General features: G+C 43.4%; 1 protein-coding gene across 1 annotated transcript in view; it reads right to left on the reverse strand.

Annotated features, from left to right (window-relative positions):
- Positions 1–14,578, reverse strand: part of DPYSL3 (dihydropyrimidinase like 3) — a 104,183-nt gene extending 89,605 nt beyond the window's left edge. Inside the window, exon 1 of the mRNA XM_028527627.2 lies at positions 13,917–14,578. Coding sequence (XP_028383428.1) covers positions 13,917–14,297 — 381 coding nt within the window. The 5' untranslated portion in view covers positions 14,298–14,578. The remainder of the gene's footprint in view (positions 1–13,916) is intronic.
- Positions 14,579–17,812: the final 3,234 nt, after the last annotated feature.

The following is a 17,812-nucleotide window of genomic DNA, read 5'->3' on the forward strand; positions in this document are numbered from 1 at the left end:
ATGTATTTACTATTATAATAATAGAGTGAGTGACTTTTTATAAATAATCTCTAGTCCTTCCTTTTATTTCCTTTATACAGTTCAGCAAAGAGGTTTACGTCAATTAATTTACCCCAAATAGCCTGAGCACGTGTGACCGGGGTGGACACTGGAGTGAGTGACAAGTGCCCTCACAGAGCTGGGCCAGTGGGGACAGTGGAAGGAGCCCTAGGTTGGAAAACAAAAAACTGGGTCTTAGCTCCAACTTCTCAGCTCCTTTCCTTTAACGGTGTAACTGGGCAAGTGATCTAATCCCTTTTCCTCATTTGTAAAATACTTCCTCCCTCCAAGGTTTCTTGTGAACAGATTAAATTAATAAATGTACAAGTTAAGTGCTTTAGAAAGTGCCTGGCACAGCACTACTCACAATAGCCCAGAAAGTAGAAACAACCCAAACGTACAACAGCTTGTGAATGGATAAACTAAGTGTTGTATATCTCTGAAATGGAATAGTATGCAGCCATAAAAAGGGAACAAAGTACTGATACATGCTACAACACGGATAAACCTTGAAACAATATGGTAAGTGAAATAAGCCAGACCAAGAAGAAAAAGTCATATACTATATGATTTCATTTATATGGAATGTCCAGAAATAGGCAAATCTATAGAGACAGAAAGCAGGTTAGTGGCTACCAGGGGCTGTAGGGAGTGTGGAATGGCAAGTTACTGCCTAATGGATACAGTTTCTTTTTGAGGTCATGGAAAAGTTCTGGAATAAGATAGTGATAACTATATAACACTGCAAATGTATTTCATATCACTGAATTATATTTCAAATTTGTCAAAACTGTAAATTATGTTATATATATTTTACTACAGTGAAACAATAAAAACAATGCCTAGCATATAATAATTTTTTATTTTATACAACAATGCTTATTTTTTCATCCTTATTGCCCTCTGAAGGTCTCTGTTTTCCTATTCATAAAGAGAAAGAGACAAAATAATCTTTGAAATTGCTTCTAGCTCTGAGGTCCCGCAGTCCAGTTGGATGCACCCGCCTTGTGCTGGAGAGAACTTTTGTGAATATCCAAGTCCTGCCCCCTCCACCCCCTGGCCCAACTGAGGCCCAGGGGCCTGTCTCAGCATTCATCATGAAGCTGCCATCACCTCTTTCACAAGATTTCTTCAAAAGCCTGATGACTTCTGATTGCTGGGGACCCTGAAGAGGCTTGGGGTGGACTCTCAGTAAATATCTATTGGACCCAAGAATGGATGGAAGGAAAAGTGAATATATCTGAAGAAAACTGAACACTATTTCAAAAGAATAGATGTACCCCTATGTTCACTGCAGCATTACTCACAATACCTAAGATCTGGAAGCAGCCCAAGTGTCCATCAGTAGATGAGTGGATAAAAAAGCTGTACACAATGGGATACTACTTGGCCATAAAAAAGAAGGAAATCTGACCTTTTGCAACAGGATGGATGGACCTGGAGAACACTATGCTAAGTGAAATAAACCAGTCAGAGAAAGAAAAATACCATATGATTTGACTTTTATGTGGAATCTAATGAACAAAATAAACTACAAACCAAAGTAGAAACAGACTCATAGATACAGAGAATAGACTGATGGCTGTCAGAATGGAGGGGGCTTGGGCAGTTGTGTAAAAGGGGTGAAGGGGTTAAGCAAAAAAAAAAAAATAAAACAAACCCTCATAGACACAGACAATGGTATGGTGATTACCAGAGGGAAAAGGGGTGGGGGAGGTAGAAGCGGGAGAACAGAGATACATGGAGACAGAAGGAGACTGGACTCGGGTGGTAAACACACCATACAATATACAGACGATGTATTATAGAATTGCATACCTTAAACTTATAGAAATTCATTAAAAATAATAAAAGAACTTTTAAAAAAAAAATGAATGTGTGAATGCGTAGCAATGACCCTCGGTGCATGCCTCGTGCCCCAGCTGAATTGCTGAATTGCTGACCCCCACGTCAGATTCCTGCAGTGAGCACACACCTTCCAAAAGGTAATAAATACATTCCCCAGTACACCCACTCTTTCCCTGAAAACTCCTAATCGCACTTTTACTGGACAAGCCATTATTTCAGCTCCCAAACTCCACATTTGAAGGCATGTCTTACACGTGAGTGAGCCTAGCATTCTCCCTGTTCCTTTGATCTTGTCCTGTTCCATGAGCACTCCAGACACGCTCTTTCCCACCTTCCCCTCTCCTCTCTACAACTCCGAGCTGTTTGCTGCCTCTGCCCCTCGCCTTTCCTACACTCCAGCAAAGCCTCATTCTGAACTTGACTCCCTTCCTCCTCATCAACATGGCTTCCTTTATTTATTCCTTTCCCACAGTCATTTCCATGTTACCCTCTTCAACCTCCCTCTCTCTCCTGCCTTTGTTCTTTACAAAGACTTGCCTTCACTTCATAGGTACGCATGCTCTGTTTTTGTTTTTGCATTGTTTTCCTCTGCATTGTCAGATCTGTATTTATTTTTAATTTCTTCTTCCAATCTCAGACATCCTGAAAGGAGGAGCCAGTACTTCTGTTTGAGTCTTTTTGATTGTTTTTGCATAGCTGCCATTTCTACTCCAAATGTCTAAATCCTTTCACATTGAAAAGCTGCTAGGACTCTACCACTCTAACACACAGGCAAACACACACACACACACACACACACACACACACACGTGCCCCTGTTCTTGTATTGGGGGCCAGTGCCTGCAAACTATTACCCTTGGGCGAAATCCAGCCCACCACCTGCTTTTGTAAATAAAGTTTGATTGGCACAGAGCCACCCCATTCATTTACATATTGTCTATCCATGCTTTTGCAATACAGTTTACTAGTTGGGGGAGACATGTTACAGTCTATAATGCCTGAAACATTTACTATCTGGACCTTCACACAAAAAGCTTACACACTCTCCTGTACACAGTGAGGGACATCTCATTCTTTAATTGCAAATTCTTAGCTGAGAGCGTGCATTTCCAGATACTGCCTTCATTTCAAATCCCCCACCCCCATTTCAAACTCCCTGCTCCTCACCCTGCAATCTCACTAAAAACTCTCCTAAGTGTACCCCTGGCTGGCTTCCCGACTCTCCCTTGGTGGTATGTAAGAGAAAACTGTGTCTCTGGAAAGGTTTTCCCTCCCTACTAATTGTGTGAGGTATCTTCTTCATTCATCAACTGTATCTTCCCCCACTTTCACTCAGTATCCATTTATCACACAACTTCCCTTTTTGTTGGTTTCATTTATTTCTATCTAAGTGACAGGGTATAGGCATATGAGAGGGGAAAAGCCCCTCCCAAGCCCATTTCCAACTCAAAGTAATCATTGCATTTTTTCTCTTTGGACATAGTCTAGCTGCTTGAAAATGATCCATTTGGTTTTGCCCTTGATAGAGACTGTTCAGAATGGGCCATGTGTGGGATCCAAGGTCTTAGAGACCTGGATTTGGGGACAATCTTTGACACCATCCTTTGAATACTATCTGCCCTTGGTACCTGTAAATCAGGTAGACTCCCCTGCCCCCAGCAAGCCACAGTACCCAATACAAATGATCACTAGGCACTTGGGACTTATCATGGCAACTGCCCTTGTCCCTCTCCACTTCTTCCTTTTCTTTTTTTTTTTAAGATTTTATTTATTTATTTTTAGAGAGGGAAAGGAGGGAGATAGAGAGAGAGAGAGAGAGAGAGAAACATCAATCAGTGTGTGGTTGCTGGGGGTTATGGCCTACAACCCAGGCACATACCCCGGCTGGGAATCGAACCTGCGACACTTTGGTTCGCAGCCCATGCTCAATCCACTGAGCTATGCCAGCCAGGGTCCACTTCTTCCTTTTCTTTCTCTATCTCCTCACTGCTTTCTAGGGCCTCATAGTTTCTGATGTTTTCTGCTTTAGCTACTGCGTTCACCTTTTGGACTTGACCAAGTTCTGCTTTTCTGTTTTGTTTCTGTGAACCCCATCCTCTCACTCTCCAGAGAGTCCCACGAGTAGACATTTGATTTCGAATAATTCTCTCAGCCATGCTCATTTGGGTGCTGGGCCTCGATTCAGTGCCAAAGCTTAGCTGCCACCGCATAAAAAAAGAACAGCACTGTGGTGTGACAGAGCACTCAGACAAGTCTCGGACCTTATTTATTCCCTGGCGTCGTTTCTAGTTGTGTGATTATAGGAAGTCCGGTAGCCTCTCCGAGATTGTGTCTCTTCCTGACTACATAGACATCAGCACTTACTTTGTAGCGTTCTGGTGAGATTACAGACAGCAGTACAATGAAACTTTTTTGCTGAAACACAACTGGAACCTCATATTTGTGCCCCCAAACCCAAGGAAAGGTAAAATTCCAAGAGAATATAATGTGAACTACTTTGGTACAGAAAATTCTGTTCTTTTAGTGGGGCTCCTTTTCATAACTTTAACTTCCTTTTTATATATTTTTTTTATCTGCAGCTAACATTTAAAATCTTCCTGTGTCTTTTACTTTGTTCCCACTTACCTGGTGCTTGTGGGCCTTTAATCTCACCTGCTGTTGAACAAGGTCCCCCAGGCTGCACCCCGCTTTCTTACAGAGTTTACACAAAAGGCCTCCCTGGCTTTAAATGCCCAGAGTTTTGCCTGAGAAGTTTGCGGTGGGAAGCAACCACCCCATGCTCAGTGTTGCCACAGCATGAGAATGACCACACCACGTGCAGTCACTTCTAGGAATTTTCCGCTGTCAAATGGTAATAGGTACAAAGATTTAGCTAGATGGAGGTCAACCACCTCCTTATTTACCATAGCAAAAGAAGAGAAAAGTAAAAGCAAAATCAAAACAGAAACAAGCCGTAAATATCCAATTAAAAGGAATTAGTAATTAAATACATGATACCCCACAATGGAGTACTATATGGCCACTGTAAATTATGCTTTAGGAAAGCATTGATTCTCTGTCAAGGTGCCATAACAACTCAAGTTTTAAAATAGACCACATATTTGCTGTGTATATTGCACACCCACATTTTGTGCACCATATATACACGATTATTATACCCCATGGTATGTAATCATTATACCCATGAATAATGCACATTCTTATTTTTCCCTCAAAACTTTGGGCAAAAAAGTGTGCATTATACACAGCCAAATATGGTGATTTAGGGTTTCCAGTCTGGCATTGAGGAGCTTAGATGTTGCCACTCCACCTGAAGAACAAGTAAAAAGCTGAGCAAACTAACAGATCCACAGCTCTTCTGAGATCCAGCATGAAGGTGAGGATCACCAAAAATGGGAGGCACTGGAGGATGCAGAAACATCGCAATTCACCTGAGCAGAGGCCCAGAAGCAAACACTTCCGTGGGAACCAACGAGGGAGGAAAACCTGACCTGTAGTTGAACAATTGCTGGAGACTCGGTGTGGTCAACTCTAAGAGCCAAAACCTCCAGAGGGACTCAGTTACCGGCTGGTCCTCAGAGTGTTATGGCCATTACCTCCAAGAGCTTTACTAGGTCCTCATGGTGAACATCAGAAAAAGCTCTTGTTCACGGCGGAGGAAGGGAACGCACAGAACCGTTTTCAAATACACCAGAGCACTTGGTTTTTCTTAACAAGGCCTGCCCCCAGGAGGAACTGTTTTACCAGAGCCTAACCTGCTGGGCTTTTATCCGAGTCTCACCTACCTGAGGGGGAGGAAATCCAAACCAGCCCCTCTCACCTTCCCGTCTCCACATGGGAGAAGGGAAATATACAACCCCAGCCCCACCCCAGCCATCCTGTTTCCCCTGGGGACCAGGGCACCCCGGGAAGCTTGGCAAAGTCTGCAGTCCAGGCCACAAGCTCCCCAAAAGGCCAAGTCCTACTCACAGCACTGTAAGTGCTGCCCGTCCCTGCCCTGGCCAGACAGCGCAATCGGTGAGAGCTAAACAAAAGTAAAAATACAACTTGTCAAAAAGTCTGGAATATAATTAAAACAGTACTCAGAGGGAAATTTATAACATGGAATGCATATCTTAGAAAAAGAGAGAAAGACCTAAAATCAACCGTGTAAGCTTTTATCTTAGGATGCTAGAAAAAGAAGATGAATTAAACCCAAGGTAAGCAGAATAAAAGAAAGAATAAAAATTAGAACATAAATCAGTGAAATTGAAAATAAAAAATCAATAAAGAAAATTAACAAAACCAGAAGCTAGTTCTTCAAAAAGATGGATAACGGATAAGCTTCCAACTAGAATAACCAAGAAAAAAAGAGAAAAGACACAAATTACTTATGTTAGAAATGAAAGAGGAAACATCTCTATAGATCCCATGGATATTTTAAGGATGATAGAGGAATATTATGAACAATATTCCTCTACTCCCCAAAACTGATAACTTAGATGAAATGGACTAAATCCTTAAAAGACACAATGTGCCAAAACTCACACAAGAAGAAATAGACAATCTGAATAGGCCTATATCTATTAAATGAATTTAATCAATAATGCATAACCTTCCAAAATAGACAGCACCAGGCCCAAATGGGTCCACTGGTGAACTCTCCCCAACATTTAAGGAAGAAATTATACAAATTATCTACAATCTCTTCCAGAAGATAGAAGGAAAAGGAACATTACTTAACACATACTATGAAGCCAGCATTATCTTAATACCAAAACCAGACAGACATTACAAGAAAACTGGAGACCATTATCTCTCATGAATGTAGGTGCAAACATCCTCAACAAAAATTAGCAAATCAAATCCAGCAATGTATACAAAGAGTTATACACCAAAACCAAGTGGGATTTACCCGAGGTGTGCAAGACTGGTTCAAATATTAGAAAATTAATATAATCCATCACATCAACATACTACAGAAGAAAAATCACATTATGGTATCCATAAACACAGGAAAAAGCATTTGACAAAATCCAGCACCAATGCCTTAAAAAATTCTCAGCAAACAAAAAATAGATGGGAACTTCCTCAATTTGATCAAGAACATCTACAAAAATCCTACAGCTAACATCATACTTAATGGTAATAAAGTCAAAGAAACAGATATTATCAAGTTCAAGACTTACTATACTGCTATGCTACTTAAGACAATGTGGTATTGGCAAAAGAATAGCAAATAGATTTGTAGAAAATATACAGCCTAGAAATAGATCCATGTAAATATAATAAACTGACATTTGATAAAGAGGCAAAAGCAATGTAATGTAGCAAAAAAAAATTTTTTGACAAATGCTGCTGGAACAACTGGACATCCATACACAACAAAACTCTCTAGAAACAGGTCATACACCCTTCACAAAAACTGTCTCAAAATGGATCACAGACTTAAATGTAAAACACAAAACTATAAAACTTCTAAAAGATAACATAGAAGAAAACCTAGATGAACATGGGTATGGCAATGAGTTATTAGATACAACACCAAAGGCACAATGCATGAGTGAAATAATATAGACAACCTAATTTTAAAAGGGGCAAAAGATGTGAACAGACACCTGACCAAAGATGATGTATAGATATCGAGTAAGCATGCAAAGGAATGTTTCACATTGGATGTCTTTAGGGAGTTGCAAATTAAAGCAACAGTGAGATACCACTACACATTTATTAGAGTGATCAAAATCCCAAACAGTGACAACACTAGACGCTGGTGACAACGAGGAGCAACAGGAACTCTCATTCATTGCTGGTGGGAGTGTAAAATGATACAGCTACTTTGGAAGTCAGTTTGCAAATTTCTTAAAAAACTAAACATACTTTTACGATAGGACCCAGCAATCACACCCCCTGGTATGTATTCAAATGAATCGAAAATGCATGTCCACACAAAAGGCTATATGCAAATATATATACCACCATCAGTCCTAATTGCCAAAACTTGGAAACAAAATGCCCTTCAGTAGGTGAGTGGATAAATGAACTGTAGTACATCAAGACAATGGAATATCATTCTGTGCGATAAAAAGAAATGAGCTCTCAAGCATAAAAAGGCATGGGGGAACCTTACATGCATCTTACTGGATGAAAGAAGGCAACCTAGGAGGGCTATCAATGACTACGATATAGAACCATGACTGCTACAGCTTTAGTCTAAAGACTTACAGGCACTTACCCTATTGGATAGGCAAGATAACCTACTGGGGTAAAAGAAAAAAAATCAAGATTTCTATTTGTATTTATTAGGATATCTCTTCCTTTTTAATTTGTACACTTTTATTTGTATTGTATAATGGTCACAAGATATTAACAAGTTATTTGTGGTTGTAATTTATATAGATGCACGTGTGTGTACTTATACATATATATAAAGAGAGAGCATGCTGAAAAAATTTGGCATAGAGGTACGCAATCAAAATATTTCTAGACCATTGCCATAGTGACCATCTGGCCCAGCCCCTCCGTTTCAGAAAGGAGGAAACTAAAGCTCAGAGGGAAGGGAGGTGCTTGCCCAAGACGTACAGCTGGTTAAAGCTGGGGTCTTCAAGCTGAGATTGCTAATGCTTTATCCAGTTATTCTGGTTTGTTGGCTTTTTCTGCATCATCTCATTGTTTCTTGACCCAGTAGAACTGTTTTTGAATGCCATGGGAGTTCATATTAAGATTGCAGATGTACCCTGGCCTGGCACTCAGTTGAACAGAGCATCACCCTGATATGCCAAGGTTTCGGGTTCGATTCCCAGTCAGGGCACATCCAAGAATCAACCAGTGAAAGCATAAATAAGTAGAACAACAAATCGATGTTTCTCTCTCTCCTTTCCTCTCCCTCTCCCTAAAAATCAATCAAATGTTTAAAGCTATACAGATACATTTTAACATCACATACCTAGAAGTTTAAGTTTTAAAAAGTGCTTACACCCCTCTATGGATCTCCTTCCGCCTCTCAGAATCAGAGGGCTGAGCTTCCAGATCCAGGAACTCCTCAGCCAGAGTTCCCATTCCCAGGAAGCTTTGCCCACTGTGTCACAGGAGCACTGCTTGAAGGGATCAGGCCCAGTGGAAATGAATCATGAGGAGAATAGCCATAGAAATCGCTGACAGAAGCATCACAGACTGTCTCTGGCTGCCTTAAACTTTACTTACAAGAGCCGTCAGCAAAACCCTGTCTCCAGGGCCCATACTTTGAGGAAACCCTGCCAAATGCAGCATTACTTGGAAGGTGCACGTTTATATTCCTCAAATGCCTATTGTCAAACTAACCCAAAGTTCTGAAAGGTTTCAAACACTTCCCAGTTGAGGGAAGTAAACAGACTCCCAGGTTCAAGTGTGGCCTGAGGGCCAGGTAAGCAAGAGCCCCTTTTTTTCTAGCAGTAAGTGCAAACTCCCATGTGTCAGAGCAGCCTTGTAAAATGAATTTACACTCCAGGGTTTGGATTTGGAGGACTAGAGAGGCTTTTCCAATCCTAGATTTCCACCGCCAGCCGTTTTTCCCTTGTGCAGACTAAGGAAGAGAACGCCCAGGTCTCTGAATCATTTTGAAAACTTACTGTCCAGGACCAAAAGCCAAATGACAAAGAGTAGAAAGTGAAGACCCACATAGTATTTGTTTAAATTCTCTCCTCCTACACCCCAAACTGCTGCTGACTTTGGTGATGAAAGAAACGTCTTGCACAAAAGTGGCTCGTGTGGGAAGCAGAGAACTAGATGGGGGCCATGGCTCCTGATAGGCAGTCATCAGTACACACGTGGAATCACAATGCTATTACTCTGTTTCCACGGGATGACACAGTCTTTGCAGCATCCTTTGCTCTTGGCTGCGTGTACATCATAGTACTCCTCCCTCCAGTAGTTTCTTCACTGCCAGAACCATTCTGGAAACCATCTTGATAAATGGTGGAAAATATTTACTTCTTACATAGAATTGCCTTTTCTACACTTATTATCAAAAATCATAAACAAAAAGTTGTGTGAGCCAACCCTGGAGGATTCTGGCCATATGAATGTCTATCATGAGAAGAATCTGACTATAAAATTTAACTAGGTGTTTACAGGTAGGTCCAGAACCAGAAAGGGAACACCCAGTCATATCTCAAATCTGGAATCTAGCATTCGGAGTGTAACTCGGAAATATTTTTATACCTTTTATCCTGCCCAAACTCTTTTATTTATTTAATTCCTTCGTTTTTTCATTAATTTAAACACATTTTCTTATGGTGGGGGTAATGAGGAGGTATGCTAGAGACAAAGCCCGTTTTGAGTTTATGGACATATAAAAATCTCTCTTGATAACTGTGCAATGAACTTGGAAGAATAAGGATTTTGCAGCAGCTGTTTTCAAGGGCGAGCAACTGATCTCTGAGGGTCCTGAGTGATGGGCTGGCGGCAAGATGGAGGCAGGTTTCCAGAGGTGTGGCAGGCAGGTTGGTCCTCGCCCTGCATAACTGTAACATGTAAGGAGCAGACACAATGGTCAGGCCATTGACTTTAAATAAAGAGGCAGCTTCCCAGTCTGGGCAGAGGATGGATTCTGGAGTTAGAGAAATCAGTTTGAATTCTGGCTCCCCAGTTGTTATCTGTGATTTGTGGCTAACCATTTAGAATGCCTACGTTTCAATGTCCTTATCTTTAAAATCAATTCCTATAAGAAAAAAAGGGTAACATATATAGAGAGAGTTTATATATATATATTTATGCTAGGCACATAGAAAGTGACGAAAAGGAGGTACTTACAATCAAACCTGCAGATGATCCAAAGCTGGGAGTAGGGATGCTGTATCATAAAATTAAAGTTCGAAATTATTGTGGTATAATAGAAAAATGAGCTCAGATAGTGATGAATGTAAAAGCAGGGAGACAAACAAAATCCTAGAAAGTATTTCTTCCCTTTTGGTTTTAAGTCTAGTTGTACCAGCATAGAATGGAGAGCTTGTGCGGAAAAGTTTGTGAAGGCTTGAATGACAGGGAATTGGAGACAATAGCAGGACATGGCCACTGAATTAGCAGGTGGGATCTCGTGCTACAGAAGCATATGTTGTGTATAAATCAAGGAAATTAACCAGCCTAATGCACTCTGCCATAGTTCTATCCCATCTGGAGAACTGTGTTCAGTTCTAGGCACTGTATTTTGGCCAGAATATTCACAAAATAGAGTGTAAACAGAAAATGAAATCAGAATGGGGAAAGACTCATACAAGGAAGAGCTAATAAGCTAGAAATGATGAGAGTAAAACAGAGTTTTAGAGAGAACAGTATCATTGCCTTCAAACATATAAAGAGCAGTAAAGACCAAAGAGTAATAGCAATTAGTATGTATTGAGTACTTATTACGTTATCCACATTTTGAAGATGAGAAAACTGAGGCACAGAAGCCAAGGTACATGGTGACAGTGTAAGGGTTGAGCCAGGTTTCATCCCAGCAGTCCATCCACAGATCTGGGAGGGGTAGGAAAGCTATTTTTTAAATATTTCTACAGGATCATGGTGAAATCTCACTCTCCCAGTTCTTTTGAAGCTGGGCATGCACTAAAGATTTGCTTTGGCCAATGAAATGTGAGCAGAAGCCATGTTCGTGACCTCAGCGTGGGGCTTTAAGAGTCTGTGAGCAATTTGCCACGTGCTCTTCCCAACATGACTGTGTAGACATGCAGCCTCCACCCCTAGGTCTCTGAGGGGCAATGACAAGCAGAGCTGCCCTCCTGACCCATGCTGGCCAACCACCAAGAGCAAGAAGTAAACCGCTATTGTTTAAGGCATGGAGATTGGGGGATCACTTGTTGCTGTAGCATTACCCAGCAGTTACTGACAGATACATGAGCCCAGATGCTTAAAATTATTGAAATACTTCAGAATAGGGAAACATATCTTCTCTTCTCTTTCCAAACATCAGAACTAAGACTAGTATATAGAAACTACCAGCAGGCAGATTTAGGCTTATTGAAAGTTTCTTAAGTGAGTTATCTAGAAGTTGCTTCATGAGGCAGAGAACACCGTGCAAATGGCAGTATTTAAACAGATCATCTGGATTTTAGGTAGCAAAATATATGCTTTAAAAAGGAGGTGTAATGTATCAAGCATTTATAGAGCACCTCCAATGTGCCAGGTATTTTGGTCACAAAGATAAAACCAAACACATACCTCCTATCCTCCAGGACATAAACACCAAGTGCAGAAGCAGATAACGTATGCTGCCCCTTCTACCAGGGTGATTCTACCGAATTAGAGATAATAACACGGCCTGGATGAGGCTGACAGCAAGCCCGAACTTACAAATCACCACGTAGCACTAGAAATCCTGCTGATGCTTAGGTTGTATTATTATTTTTCAATTAGGAGCCCAAAGTACAGGGTTGACAAAAGGAAGGGAAACGAGAGAATTGCTGGGTTTGAAGGAGGAACGTTCTACTTTTCTTTAGTTACCATTCTTAAATCCTGAAAACCAGGCATACGATCTGGCTTACATCAGAGGTGTTCCAGCAAAGGGAACGGCCCTGACTCACAGCAATTGCTACTGACCTTTTCCATCCTTGCTCCCACCCCTGGGAGTCAGGAAGGGAACATGGAAACATCCATCAGCTCAGACTAGAAGACAGGCAATCACCATCCCGGTAGGGCCATTCTTGAGTTTACAAATCAGCCACAGCCTTTCCAGAAGATCTGAAGTTTTCCCTAAAAAGAGTATTTGCGTAGGGCCTAGGGGATCCCATAATCTAAGGCTGAGGCCAAAATCACAGACTGAGGGATTCTAAGGGTCAGTGGCATTATTTCCCAGTGGCACTTTCCAACAGGACTGGCTTTTCCAGGGTGGTATCAATAGTTAAAGGTTTGTTTTTTTTTAAACTTCCAAATATCCAACAGTGGAGAGCAATGTGCTGTCCTTTCCCTGGCTCTCTGCATTTGAATGGAAAAACATCTAAAACTTGGGTAAGCATTAACTGTAATTGCTCTGAGGCAGACATTTCCATTTCAGGTTATTATTCATAACAGTATTAGTGCAGAATAATAGAGGCGGCTGGATTGTGCAGCCATTATCTAGACAAGGGTGACGTATCTGATTACTATTGTCCCCCTAACCGAAAAGCGTCAGTTTGAACTTTGAATACCCCAGCCATGCCTGGGCTCTGAATTTTCTCAACTATGGTTCTGAGTTTTCTACAAAATCAATAAATCAGGGCAACGTGGATTTCAGCGCCATGCCTTCGGTCAGTTCAGGGTGACATAAGTTTCTCAAAAACCCAGACAGAAGAAACTGGCTTGGGCTCAGGTAAGAGCAGCCGGGAACTTGCAGCTTGTGCTAGTTTAATGTGCACCCTTGATACTCTCGCCTATTTTCAAAACTACAATGATATTCTTCCAGAGACAGCTGGATCCCGGTGGTACCCAGGCTTGTGCCAAGCTTTGCGCACAAACACACACTTTACAAACACAGATGTGAAATGTCCATTTAGAACATAAGTGAGGCATGGAGATTCGATTGTTTAGTCTCTCCTGGCTCTATACCCAAAAGTTTCAGGGACAGAGCTGATGTTCCAAGAGTGAGAGGAGGGACCACCCGTCCTGTACTTTCATCTGGGCACTATGGAGATGACCCCATTTTCCCACAAGCAGTTTGCCCTCTGCCCCGGTGACCCGGTTGAGATTTAAGGGCCAGAGAGGGGGCCAAGACAATCGTGTCTGGTTACTCAGACCAGAGGACTGGAAATCACTCAGCCTTCCAGGGCTGGCTGGGCTGACACACCCACCCAGGACCCATGGCCCCAGGGTGCGACAGGGAGGCAGGGGAACCCCGGCGCAGGAAGATGCCACAATTGGGGACACGAGCGAATCCAGGTCCAGGCTAGGAGGTCACGCTCTGCTCAGTGGAGGATGCCCTTTTCCTCCTCCTAGTCCCAGATCCCCGTGCAAAGTGAGCAAAAGAAAGTTGTGCCTGGACCATGGCGCCCCCGGCTGCACAGGGAAGGAGGGCAGATGGAGAGGAGTCCCGGACCTCTTACCTTGTCCTTGGGGCCGAGGTTCTGCAAAACCTCCTTGCCTGTGGCACTCCGGATCTCCACCCCGGTGGGCGCAGGCGATGCGGGTGTGGGCTCCCGGCTCTCCTCCCGGCCTTGTCCCCTGCGCGGGGAGTCCCCTTCGGGCCCGGGTCGGCTCCCCGCTCCGCGGCTGCTGCCCTGGCTGCTTCGGGGAGTCTTTGCACCCCGCTGCCCCACGCTAAGGGCATCGAAATCCAGCGTCTTGCTCTCGAAGGCTCCCTCCACGTTGCAGAACATGCCGCCGTACTTCTGCCGCGGGACCTGGTCTGTGGTGCCCGGCCTGGCCAGGTACACGGGCAGATCATCTTCGTGGGAGCTGTCCCAGCCTCTTCGGCCGGAGGCCATGGTTCTAGTGCGACAGCGAACCGCGGGTTTTCTTTCCCCGAGGCGGAAAGGGCAGCCACCGGCAGCGTGCGCCGAGCCACAGTGACTGGAGCAGGAGGAGGCGCCTGAGCCTTCGCGCCAGAGGCGGCAGTGCTGCTCCCGTTCCTGCCAGTCCCCAGCCAGCCAGCCAGCAAGGCGCAGGGGCCGGAGCAGGGCAGGCTCCGCTCACCGGACCCCTTGACCTGAGTCGTCGCTTCGGTCACCCAGGCCCTAATGGGACTACCCGGGCTTCAGGTCCTTGGTTGCCCAAGGAAACTAGAAATCCCAACTTGCGCGCGTGCACACACAAGCGCGCGCACACACACTTCCTGCTCGCCCAGCAAGCCCCAGATTTCACACTCAAGAACTTGCCTCGCTCACACATGCACACAAATGCTGCTATAGCCACACCAACTCCTGAGTTTGCTTCACAAACCCAAGTCTTTGTGCCCCGCTCATGCACCTAAACCTAGCCGGCTCAGGGGTGTTCATTTCAGAATCAAACCCCGATTTACAACCACACACGCACCGCTCAGATTTATCAGACTCAGGACCCTCGACTTTGGTTTCCCATAATCCCGGACTGGTCTCATCCTAATTTTAGGATTGTCTCACAATTGCTCACAGTTCTGGAATCTCACAAACCTGCACCCTCAAATAAAAACTCCTGAATTGGGGGTGGGGGGAGGAGAGAGAGAGAGACCCTCTTACTTCAGTGACACTCACAAAAGCCTATAACTGACTCACAGACAAACCTACGCTTACCACATGTACAGTGACCAGAGATGCTTTTGCTCACCCTTTATCTGCCTCAGAGACAACTACAGTAGAGATCACAGGCATGCATCATGAGTCAGTATATGTGAGACAGTTGCGATAGTGATTGGCATAGCAATCAATATATGTGATAGTGATTTTCCTTAGCAAAATACTCCTAATACCCCCTCCACATACAACCTTGCCTAATACTCACACCCTGATTCAAGCTCAGATGTACCTCAGTCAGGACCATACATTTGGGCTCACACATTAGTGCAGATTTACCTCAAAAAGCGTGCCACCAAAGACTTTGCCTTCCATGCTACATCAGTTAGGTAAGGATTTTATGTATATATATGCACGCTCCCACCAGCTCACCCTCCTCCCTGTGCCCACCCACATGTACTCTAACCCAGCCTTTGCCCATAAACAGGGCCCACAAACTGTGGAGCTGCTGTGGATCTGCAGAAACCCAGGAACTGTAGTGCTCCCATTAAACCGGGGCCTCCTCTCAGAAACACACTCATTCACGTAGTCACCCAACAGGAATGGAGTGCCTTCCATGCTCCTCACAAGACACTGGGATGACAGTGTTAAATGAGGTAGATGAGGGCCTGGCCTCACCAAGAGCGTGGCCCATAGCCACCCATCTGGGGAGCCAAGTATTTCACCATTCTGCTCAAGGTACTAGACTTTATCTTCTGTACCCTCCACTATGTTATAGGCTCTGTAAAAGGCAGAGATCTGATTTGTTTAGTTTACCTTTGAATACCTTGAACCTAGAACATCTACAGGCACATTATAGATAGTCCATAAACCCTTTTTGAACAAATGGTGGTGGTGGTGGTGATGATGATGATAATAATAATAGCAACAATAGGGAACACTTATGGAGCTGTTGCTATGTGTCAATCACTATTGTAATTGTTTCGTATACATTGACTCATTTAGTGCTCATGAGCACGTGGCAGGCTTCTTCATTTCTGGGGACACAATCTTGGAAGGCATCTCCACCAAATTTGATGGCCTGAAACTCTGAACTTCATTTTGGGAGGGAAATTAGGATATTGGAAAATGGGATCATGGTGGCCTTGGCAACCTCAAGGCTGTGACAGCCTTGAAGGTTTGGGAGATGGAAGTGGACCTTAACTTGGGTCTAAGACAGGTATGCGGCCACTAAGTTAAACTTGCCCCCAGCGAGAAGAAAGGCATTTGCTTAAATTGCCTGTGCTCTAGTCAAATTATTCATGATTTCTTAAGGTGATTTCCTCTGGGCAGCTGCTCCTTTTTGACAAATGCTGATTGGCTATGGACCCAGAATTTCATGAAATTCTGGGATACAGGTCATTCCCATCCTCTTGCTCAGGCAGGTTATTCCCATCTTCTTGCCCCTTGCTGTCAGCCTCTTCTCCACTCATCAATTCATTGACAGACCTTTAGGGGGAAACCTGCTATGTGTCCAGTGCAGTCCTGGGTTCCCTCCTCTGGGGAATGTAATTCTAGTGGTCAGGGGGACAGACAGCAAATAAGACAGATCAGGACATATAGTCACACGAGCTATGGAGAAAATAAGGTAGCCAACTTTTAGATTGGCTGGTCAGGGAAGACTTTTAAGTCTTTGCCCCCTGACCCAATAAGCACCCCTGGCACAAACACCATCAGCAAGGACAATAGGCTATCAGCTAACATTTATTAGAAAGCTACTCTGTGCCAGGCTCAGTGCTGAGGACTTTCCATACAGTACCTTGATTAATCTTGATAACACTGCAACTCAGGTGCTATCATTTCCTTTCTTACTACGGAGGAAGCTGAGGCTCAGAGTAAATGCCCATGTTTTGATGGGATCCTAACAGGAAGCAATATGTCCAGAGTGTGTTTCCTTTGAGGGGGCCACATTCTGAATGTAGGTGCTTGCGTGTATGTGCCTGTGAGTGTGGGCGCAGGAGCAGAGATCAATCCCATTGATACAGCTACGTTGCCTCACCACTATGTTGCAATGTATATGCTCAATAATTACATTTGTTGATGAGACATCATATTTAGAGTCAACAGCTGTGTGTACACATACATGTTTAATTAAAGAAAGAAGACTGAATGCAAAAGGCTGATCTGACTTCAGTTCTGTAACCGTGTGGCCTTGGTTAACTTCTCGATGATGCCTTTCTGCTTCAGATTGGCCTCACCCACTTAAAAGGACTATTAAGGACTTTATTTCCTTGACTAAGACATTGGGCTAGAATTTCAGGTGCATGGCATTCATTTTCCTAACAACCCACACATTTCAGGGTGATTGTTAGTCTCATTTTACAAGTGGTGAAAACAAGACCTAGACACGCAGGTAAGTTTATTGCCTACAGTGTCACAGCTAGCACTTCAAGCCGGAGTTCAAGCTTTCTACTAACTAGTGCCAGAGGCAGTGCTCTCAAAAACAACCTCCATGATCGAGTTCTGTTTAAGGATCTAAAGAGATAATAAATGGGAAGACTGGAAGTAAGGTGTTAACAAATGAAATAATTCTGAGTGGCCCAACTGCTCTTGGGCAAAAGTTAACTTTAATTAAGACAAAAAGATATATATCCTACCAACATCTTCCTAACAGAGGCATTGGGCCCACAAACGTGGGCTGATTTTGTCATGTCTCTCCCTAATAAGGCAGAGGATGCATTTCTTATGATAGTCACAAACACAAGAGCAACATTACATCTATGGCCACCTAAGGCAGACTTCCCAGAGAAGGG

Source organism: Phyllostomus discolor, chromosome 13, assembly GCF_004126475.2.
Source record: "Phyllostomus discolor isolate MPI-MPIP mPhyDis1 chromosome 13, mPhyDis1.pri.v3, whole genome shotgun sequence".
Lineage (NCBI taxonomy): Eukaryota > Metazoa > Chordata > Mammalia > Chiroptera > Phyllostomidae > Phyllostomus > Phyllostomus discolor.